At 41.2% G+C, this 10,000-nt stretch overlaps 1 protein-coding gene across 2 annotated transcripts in view; it reads right to left on the bottom strand.

Annotated features, from left to right (window-relative positions):
- The window catches only part of LOC138052108 (uro-adherence factor A-like), a 32,668-nt gene that overhangs the window by 1,897 nt on the left and 20,771 nt on the right, over positions 1-10,000 (bottom strand). Inside the window, exons 7-11 of one of the 2 annotated variants that reach the window (XM_068898482.1) lie at positions 9,930-10,000; positions 8,373-8,485; positions 8,007-8,125; positions 5,113-7,417; positions 1-2,286 (exon numbers count right to left, since the gene is read on the bottom strand). The exon at positions 1-2,286 is cut by the window's left edge and continues 1,897 nt beyond it; the exon at positions 9,930-10,000 is cut by the window's right edge and continues 81 nt beyond it. In XM_068898482.1, coding sequence (XP_068754583.1) covers positions 1-2,286; positions 5,113-7,417; positions 8,007-8,125; positions 8,373-8,485; positions 9,930-10,000 — 4,894 coding nt within the window. The remainder of the gene's footprint in view (positions 2,287-5,112; positions 7,418-8,006; positions 8,126-8,372; positions 8,486-9,929) is intronic. The other variant, XM_068898483.1, reaches the window with a different exon arrangement.

The raw sequence follows: 10,000 nt of genomic DNA, 5'->3' as shown, positions 1-10,000 counted from the left end.
CCGATGTACCAAGAGTACTGTTTGATTCACTGAAATCATTTTCCGTATTTGTACTTTTTGCCTCTGAATCCTCAAACGTATCCTCAGGAGTTAAATAGTTGTCGTCAGAAGAACATTTTGTCGAAGACTCGGAGCTTAATTCTGGACTTGCTCTTTGTTTGTCGATGCTTTGATCTCGAGAAAAACTCGCTTGAGAAGATGCAGTTCGTGCCTGACATGATGAGGTGTCACTAGGCTGCGTTTCATCGGCAACAAAGTTTGAGAAATCGGAGGGGTTATCCATACCAGTCGACACCGCACAACTTGATTCTGGTAGGAGCTTCGAGGGAGACCCTGCACTGGACTGTTTGATATCCGCTTCACCAGATGCACAATCCGATATTACTTTGTCGCTGCTATTTTCCACGAAGCTTTGAGTTTGGGAATTACCGACAAATGGCGTGGAGTCTTCGTTCTCTAAATTAGAGTCCAGTGTCTCTTCAAAACTTTCGGGTTCTGATCCCTTGTTTTTATGAACGGACGTCATGGCATGCGAAACCTGGGCATGCTCGAAATCGGAAACCGCTGATTGAACAGTCTGCTCACACTGCACCTCCAACTTTCTGGAACACGTTGATATGAGTGGGAGCGTTGTCTCAAACGATTGCACTGTACGGACATTTCTCAAAGCTCTAGCACAGCAAGAAACAGTTCTCGATGTTTGGTTGGTTTCAAGGACATTTGATTGACGAAGTTCGTCACCGCCATCGTTTGTCTCAATCGACGGCAATGAAGAATTTTCTGTTAGACCAGAGTTTAATGAGACAAAATTTTCCTTCATGAAAAATGAGGTAGATTCGCCAAGATCTTGGCCCCCGCGACTCTCTGTCTCACAGTGTACGTCTGTCGTTTTGGAAACACCAAGTTGGCTGACAAAATCACTACTAACGCTCACTGTGGCGTCCTCCGTGTCAACGACGCTTGCTTGCGCTGCAGCCAAGCAGGTTTGATCAGCGTTACTAAGGTTGTCTTGTTTACCGTCTTGGATTCCCTCCAACGTGAATTCGTGATCTTCGGCATCACCAGATGTCCTTCGGTCACCGTCATTAGCCGACTCGGAAACGATTGAAACCGAAGATTGTCCATCGTTGGCGGCCAAAGCTGTCTCGATCGCAGGCTCTCCGACATCAATTCTCTCAATCTCTGTCCAAACATGATCATTAATTTCTTGCACAAGATAAAATGAAGTTGCTCCCGTTTCTAAAACACTGGCACAATTAGCATGGGCAAGAGGAGATGGTGAAATCGAATTTGTTTGACTGCTAGATTTAACAGCAACGTTTTCCTGTATGTTCTCAACTAATTCGAATTGCGTCTCGCATACATATTTCTCGTCTAAGGAATTCTCCTTATCTTTTTCAACAACATCAGCTTCCTCTCTTTCGAAAGAGTTTCCCCAGCTTGTGTCTAAATCACATTTAACGTTATCTTTAAGGCCTTCAATATTATCCTGGGGAATATTCACGATTTCTCCTTCGAGCGTGATGGTATTGCTGTCCACTGCGAGGTCAGTTTCGTCCGTAAAACGACCACCCGTCAAGTCGCTGCCATGAACACTTTCATTCTCGACTTCAGCCACTGTTTCGACAATACTTCGTTCACTTTCGATGATGACTTCGTTGTGATTTTCGAGACTCGATTCACTGAATCTGTATGTGGAATGCTGATCTTCCGTGTCAAGCAAGCTGATTTTCTGAAATCCTGAATTTATCTCTGATGATGGACTTTCAAGTTCATTCCCAGTTGAAGCAAAATCTTTCTCACCCACTCCTCCCTCCTCCGTTGGCAACATACCTTGTGATGCTTTGTTAAACGCTTGAGTAACATTCTGGTAAATATGATAAAGCTGTTCGTGTAATTCTGGGTCACTGATTTCAGACTTCACAGAAGCGAAGGCCAAAAAGTTCTCGTACATGTGACTCAGATCTTCAATACTCGAAAGTCTGTTCATTCTTTTTGAGTTTTGAGGTTCTAAAGAGGTAGTCTCACCACCATTACGTTCGCTTTCGTTATTCGTAGATTTGTCATCTTCAGATTGTAATGGAAATGAGTTGGTTTCATCAACTGGCTCATCCGCTTGCAAACCTGTTGAACCAGAAATACTTGTTTCCTCCTCCCCACTGTTGTTTTGTATGAAGACACTGTCCAGTGAACCAATGGAAATAGGGGACTGGAGAGGGATGGAGTCTGCAGCTGTATGTTTGGAGAAATAAATACCTGGCGATGCTATGTCACTTTCACTGGACCCTGTAAAGGAAAACAAATCAATATTAATTGCAGCTTATTCTCTTTGCCACCACTGCACCAGGTGGAACAGGTTTACCCCTGATCATGTAATTCATAAGTGAGTGCAAGTCAAAGTTTGAGTACCTACAAATCTGCAAGGGTTGAAACGTGCAACCCCAATCTCGACCCCAGAGCTCCTCTCCTGACTGAAGGAGAGAAAAGTTCTGGGGAACTCTGAAACAAAGTGTCTTCTCATTAGTGTTCGTGAAGAACAACGTACGGAAAGGGTCTCTGATTGGTGCATTCATTTTAGCACTAGGAGTGAGCAGGCGCTGAAATATTCAAATAACCACTTTTTTGCTATATAAACCCTACGGAGCATGTTCTCCTACAGTTTCCCCAAAGCCTTGGGTCGATCCGAGGCTCTGGTAACGAGAAAGCGTGCAGCCCCTGTATGTTTTTCCTTTACGTACGTTACTACGCAGTGTTCGTACCCCGAAATTTCCGGCCCAAACGATTCATGGACACCACATTTCTCTTTTTAAAGACTCCACGCAGTACTAAATAAAACTAATGCACAAATTTCCCCTTTTTTGTTGCTTTGTTTCTGCCAAGATCACAATAGTATAGACTAAAACAGTGGACAGCGTTGAAGGTGCGCTCTGATTGGCTATTCATCTCTCAGCAACTCGCGCGGGATTTGGACCCGAAAATATTGTAATCGTTGCAAAATGAGGGCAGTAGGTCTAATTAACACAAAAACAAAACAATGAAAAAGTGGTCGCCATTTGTGAAAGTGGTCAATATCCACCACTAGTCACCTCCACTTCGGTCAATAGTTGTTAATTGTCCTATCACGCACTTGATAATCTCGGTTGGACGCCATAAGCGGCAAGTGTAAAAGGACTTAAAGGCACGTGCAAACCTTTAAATGTAACAATTGTAAAACCAGCAACTATTCTTAATCACATCACTGCACTGCTGTGACGCAGTTTTAGTTTACAAATATTGTACTCAGGATGTGACGTCACGTTAGGAGAGTTAAGCCCAGTGTTTCCTTTTTCTGTACAACAAAGGAAGAACGTCATAAATAAAAATTCATACAAGCCATAACACTTGTTACGTCCTTTGACTGACATGCAGACATGGGTACTTCAGTTCCTTAATATTTACATCCCCTCGCAATCAGTGCAAAACGGAGGCAGTAAATGTTCGATGCACGACACGACTTACAAGAAGAAAAAGAAAGAAAAAAGAAACCCCCAAATGAAGTGAAAAATGCCGATGGACTGAAAGAAAACGGTAAACAAAAACGCATTGATCAACTGAAATTTGAAACGGCTCCATATAAAACGCTCGACGGTGAAGTGTGGGCGGGAAGAATGATCACCACAATTATTTAATTCTTAACAACGGATATTGAGTTTCTCAGTGTTGAGCTCACACAGATCATATACTGCACGATGGCGTCAAGTGTTTCCAAGCTGAAATATTTGTGGTAGGAAACGAAATTTCAAAGTATGCAAACGTTCAGAATTGTGTTAGTGTTGAATTGGGTTACGATTGGCTATTTATCACCCCATATCCAACGCGCGCTGATATAACAATACTTAAGGTGGCTGAACACACCTTTTCCTCGGTAAGTGGTATTCATTGAAGGCTGATGCGGATTTTTGAAAACAAAACTATTGGCGAGTACAGGGAAAACATTTTTTCTCCTTCTCGCGATGGTGTTGGAAATGCGGTGTAAATTAGCTTCCATTACGTTTTAGAAGTGAAAATCTTTCTGATACTGGCAAAGCGTAGCGCATGCGCATTAGCTCAAAAATTTGAGACCAACAGCGGTTGGCTGTTTTACCAAATTTCTCGCAAACCCGTCGTTAGATTTTGTAGACATTTGGAATTAACATAGTTCCGACTTCAAATAAGTCGTTCACACTAAAAAAAAATAGAAATTTAACAGACAAAAATTTGGGAAAACTGACAAACGTCTATCAGCGAATTATAAAAAATCTGTCGAAATTCTATGATAACAGCTTTTAAACGCACTTTATTTCTATTTTTTTTAGCAAGAAAATGCTGCAAAAAAATTAATGAGTGAATTTTGCATAAATGAAAAATAAGCATCCTTTCGGCCTTGTATTATTCTCGATGCGCTACAACGGTAACTGCCTGCAGAGCACATTGACTGTCGAAAATATAAACTTTCGTGGTAGATTTTACAGAACTCATCAGTGACCAAGTTTGAGCTTCCAGGCAAAAACTGTTGAAATACGGTAGAAATGGAAGTATACAAGTGCTTAAAACTGTGTTCAGTCACCTAGAGTGCCATTACAATAAAAAATTCACTTTCTTTTTTTTCAAACTAAGAAATTTTGTGTGATTAACCAAATAACATTGAGCTTAAATTTAGATTCAAAGGCTACTAGTATTTTTTGAGTACAGATTGAGTCCGCCATTCCTTTCGTTCACAACTGAAGAATGCACTGTGTGAATGCAGAATATTAATTACAGAAGACACGAGTATAATTGACTGAAAGCTCGAAAATCCCGTGTCGTATGCCGAAATCAGTCATGTACATTAGGCGTTTAATTTTTCCTCGATCCAGCTCTCTCATCTCAGGACCACAAATTCAAAACTTTTAACCTGAAATAAATAACATTCTGCTTGAAAAGAAGACTTTACAGGTCTAAAGATAGTGACCGAAGTAGCGCTTTACACAATTCGGCCATTTTCGACTGATTTCTTTGCCACATAAGCGCCGTTTGCTTCAATATGCCTCAACAAGTTACGTGAACCAGCCAAATGCTAAATGTCATTAGACAACAAACAAGTTGATAACCTACCTGTAAAGTCATCAGTGCTTTTCTCCAAACTCAAACTTCGAATGCGCCTACGCTGGCGCTCAGAGCGGTCCTGAAGTACAGCGGTTTTCACAGAAATGACAGTTGTCCACTTCTCCAAGTCACTGCGGGTTAACGTACGGAAAAACACCGACTGGTTATCACCATAATCGATTCGAAATCGGTAGACACAAGCGTCGATGTCGCTTGTATCCAGGACCTTAGCATCAAACAAAGGAATGACTTTGATGGGCCTGTCAGATGCTTCATTTTCAAATACTTGTAAGAGTTCATCTTTCTGTAAGCACCATCTTCGAACCTGACTGCTGTATAATGCAGTAGTGATCAGTTCCATAAGATAACCGGAGTATTTGCCTTCGCTATCAAATAAACTGCCACAAGAAAACCTTTTCCAAGTCCTATTAGCAGCCGATTTGCCTGACCTCTCCCTCATTTTCACCTCAAGTTTTTCTGAAGATGCTCGCCAAGGTGCTCTGAACTCCGACCGATTAAACTTTCGGAAGAAGGTGGAATCTTCGGTTGCTCGTCGGAAGAGCTTTTGCCCGCTGGCCCTCCCTTCGCTCAATACTTTGACAGCGTTTATCTCTTTCTCGTTGCTCTTGGCCGCGCTCTTGAGATCGTTATCACTTGAAGAGCGCCGACCATTTGATCTCCACCTACTCGGAGTTTTAAACACTGGTTGATCTTCAGGTAGAGCGTGACAATACCTTGCCAATACACTCAACCAATGCCGCGCCGAGTCCTCATCAATAACTCTAAAACAAAGTTTCTCTTCTCCGTTAATAACACAAAATCCAAACATCTCTGCCTCCATGTCACTCTGGTCTTGTACCTGCATCTCAGAAAGTTCCCATTCAAATGACGCCTTCTTCGAATCCTGGTTGTTATAAACACTAAACTTGTCACTTGTCGCTACACACCACCGACGCAGAACCGTTCGTGCTCCGTGAGCTTCCCGCACTTCTTGCAAATAACCGCTCATGAGTCTATCAGTGGCGCTAGACGATCCTTCCTTTGCTTTAGTGTCGCACTGTGCTGTTGTTGAAACTGGCTTATGGTCTTCAGTTTGTAACGCCTCGCTTCGAGTCCTCCGATGTATTTTCTTCCTGGCAAAGGTTGGTGAAGTGAGACGACCACTACACTTCGGTCGCTCGTCGTCGCTCGAATTACGATATTCGGTAACCGATGCCAGCATTCGAAGCCATCGGTTCAGATCGAATTTATCCAAAGCGTCAAACACAATCTTTTCGTTGCCGTGACGAACCTGAAATCTGTTCACATTGCTTTCCTTATTGCTTAAATTCGAAATTACCGAGTTGACTAGCGGGAATTTATTAAGAGGATCGGTCGCTTTGTGATCAGAGAACACCAAGAGTTCCTTCTCTTTAATCGTACACCATCTTGATTTGGCACTGTTCTCACCAGAAACGGTTGTTTCAACTTGAGTTAAGAGTCCACCAAACACCGCAAGCGTATTGACATCCGTAGATGGAAGTTCCGATGACTGCCCTTCGGTCGGCGCACCCTCCAAATCATAAGAGTCATGCGTTTTACGAAATATATCTCGCACGTTCATACGTTGAGACAGTTTCATCCTGATCGATGATCTCACTTTACCAGGCGCTAAAGCGTATATCTCGTCTTTGAGTTTGTTTGCAGCACGCGCACTCTTCGAGCGTACGGTTCCTCGTTCAAAATTTCCTCCTCCTTCTTCGCTACCGCTAAACTCTGGTTTTCTCGATGGCTCTGCCGCCACGTCTAGCGTTGGGCTTTCCACTCGTTGCTTTGTAAAAAACTCTAACAAACCCAACCATTTCTGATAGTCCTCTTTGACCGTGGTTTGCAAGATCGTTTCTTTGCCTTCTTTATCTTCTAGGGAGAACGCAAATTTGTTACGGCTCTCGTCGCTTTTGTCCGTAAGCCACATGTCCACAAGCGAGAGCTTGTGCTGCGGAGTTTCTTCACTTTCGCTATTGTACAAAATCAAAACTGCATTCTTGACAACACACCATCTACGTAGATGCGTCGTGCTAAACTTATTGTACTTCACTTCAGTAAGATTGCCACAAATGCGGCCTTTGTCAAATAAATTTACCAAGTGAGCAAATGTCTGTGAATGTTTTCTTCTCGTGCTTTGGGGCTTGTTCTTAGTAGGGTTGGTGAGGTTCGATGACATTGTGTTCACTCGTAACCTGGGGTCGTAGGTAAGAGCCCTTGATAGCTTCTTCCTTTTTAATGTCTCCGTCCAGCGCACGTCCTTTTTCATGGTAGAATCTTCTGACCTTTCCTATTAAAAGTAAAAAGAAAAAGTTGGCCTAAGGTTACAAAGACGGTCTGAGCAAACTTTTGAATGGACGAATTTTGTACCTGGACCAGCCGTTTACACGGAAATGCAAAAATTATGTTGTAGATTGCATTTGTGTTTCCAAACTTGCGTGAATTTTCTTTTAGATTAACATAATTAGACAAGACGTTGTTGTGTTTGAAAGGCCAGTCAAGAGCGTAAGCAGAGCCCTTTAAGACAAGACAAGGACTGCGACAGTTGCACTCTTGCGAAGAGCAAGAGATAGTGGAGCGTAATTCAGGAGACTAGCACAAGTTAAACAACGCCTTTACTATTCTCTGAGCTGGTCTGTTTCTAAACGTTGTTCAGTTGGCTATGCACCGATGTGAGATTCAAAAGTCTGGTAGAAACATTGATTATGGTAGTCACCTTTTAGAATTCCCTTATTCAATAGGGCATGTGTGTTTGCAGTGATTAGGCGAGTCTATATGCCAGGCCAAGCAAAGCCCCTCCCCTCCCCTCTGCTCCATTCAGTTCATGACAAATTGGCAGTACCGTTACTTTTCTTATAATCCACAATTCAGGAACTTACCTTTGTCGTAGTTTGAGTGCGTTGCGCATGCCCCTGATCCATAGGTTCAGGCTTAGCCTGTCCATCAACTGACTCACTAATAAACATGCTGTGAGGAGGACTCATGGTAGATGGTGTCTCTGAAATGACAACAATAAACCAGTTAAAAAAACGTTGACACCGAAGACCGTGGAACAGCCATTTTGAAATTTCGATAAAGAATTCTCTTGCACCTAGAGACGTTCCAGGCTTATAAACTTTGAGGTCAAATGTCCTTTGAAAAAAGGCAATGTTTGAACCACTAATAAACTGCTAGGCACATTAATTAACTTAATAACAATGGAATATCACAAGACGGCGTTTCAATTGGCCGTCAATTGTTCTTACTTGTTCCTTCATTATCGCCTTGTTTTCCTTTCCTTTTCTTCTGCACTCTTTCTATGACTTGGTTTTCCAAAGGCTGTTGAACTTCTGGGGTGATTGTTTGGCTTTGAATTGAATTAAAAATGGGTCACATTGTAAAGGTAATTCAGTAACGCACAAGTTTTCCAACATGGGTCTATACTACTTTTTGCGAAGGCGCAGGGACAATCTACAGAGGGCCCTGTATATTTTTGGCATTAGTCACGTGTCGTATTCATTAGTCAACATGTCACTGCTGGTGTTTTCAGTTTTGCGCAAATGATTATTTCATAATAATAATAATAATAATAATAATAATAATAATAATAATAATAATAATAATAATAATAATCATCATCATCATTATTGTTATTGTGGATTCAGCACCGGCTTTTCCAAAAGTTGGATCCGGGTTATCTTCTTGGGGGGCCAGGCAACAACAATTTGCCTAAGGAAACCCAAATTTTATGATGGCTTTCATCGCTCCAGAACCTTTCTCAGAATTCTTGATGTGCCAAGGAGAGCGCTATTATTATTATTATTATTATTATTATTATTATTATTATTATTATTATTATTATTATTATTATTATTACAATAATAAGAGAGCTACACCACAACAATTTCATGGGTCAGGGCAACAAAAGTGTCCTTTGCAATTTTGCAGAGCGCACTCCTATGCCTAAGGGGATTGAGAACCCCGAGAAGGAGGAACTTAGACGTTAAAGACAGTGATCTAGAAGTAGAGAGGGGTCAAGCAGGACTTCCCTAGACCTGACAGTTATAGATATTTTACTAGTGGATGTACATAGAAATTTTTTTTTAGTCTATAAACAGTTGTTTACATTTCCTTTGTTGAAAACCACCAGACCACCAAGAAGTCATTTTTTTAAAACTATAGTAGTGCTGAATTTGTATTTAATTTTTAATTTGAGAAAGGTTTAATAAAATTATAATTATAATTATTATTATTATTATTTTAGTCTTGATAAACTCATGTAAGAAAAAAATTACGCCTGAAAAATTCAAGTACTGATGGCCGATACGAAATAAGTAAATAAGACACAAGGGAACAGGCGTCACTCACAAAACCTATCAGACTATGGCCCAGTGGTTGTATCGCAGTCTTAACGAAATAACGAAAATCGCAGCAGATGTCAAAAGATGTACCAGCAAATCGGGTTTGACGCAAGGCTCAATTTGATCTTCCCTTTTAGACATTTTCAGAATAATCATAATTACGGTAAATTTAATTAAGTGGCTCTGTTTTCATGTTGCAAAAATGGTCAGTGTAAAATGAGGGTTGTGGACCAGGGACAAACTGAAGACTCAGGGAATGGCCAACCCTTTACTAACGTTTTTTAAATTTATTTTTTATTTTCCTCCAATTCATTCAACATTGCATGAATTAGAAGAAATAACATCCAGTCGAGAGGGCCATCTCTAGGTTAACAACAGCAATATTGCGCTCCAGTCGACAGATGTGATATACACTGAATCAGAACGGCACTAAGTAATGGCCTCAACAGACAGTAAACAAACCTTGTTTCACATGAAAGAACCATGCTGCTATCAGCAGATTGTAAACTGCTTTGCTCTTCACTGGTATGCGA

The sequence above is a fragment of the Montipora capricornis genome, chromosome 6 (genome assembly GCF_036669925.1).
Source record: "Montipora capricornis isolate CH-2021 chromosome 6, ASM3666992v2, whole genome shotgun sequence".
Taxonomy (NCBI): Eukaryota; Metazoa; Cnidaria; class Anthozoa; order Scleractinia; family Acroporidae; genus Montipora; species Montipora capricornis.
Note: the sequence above shows the minus strand (reverse complement) of the source record. Positions and strands in the feature narration are given on the sequence as shown.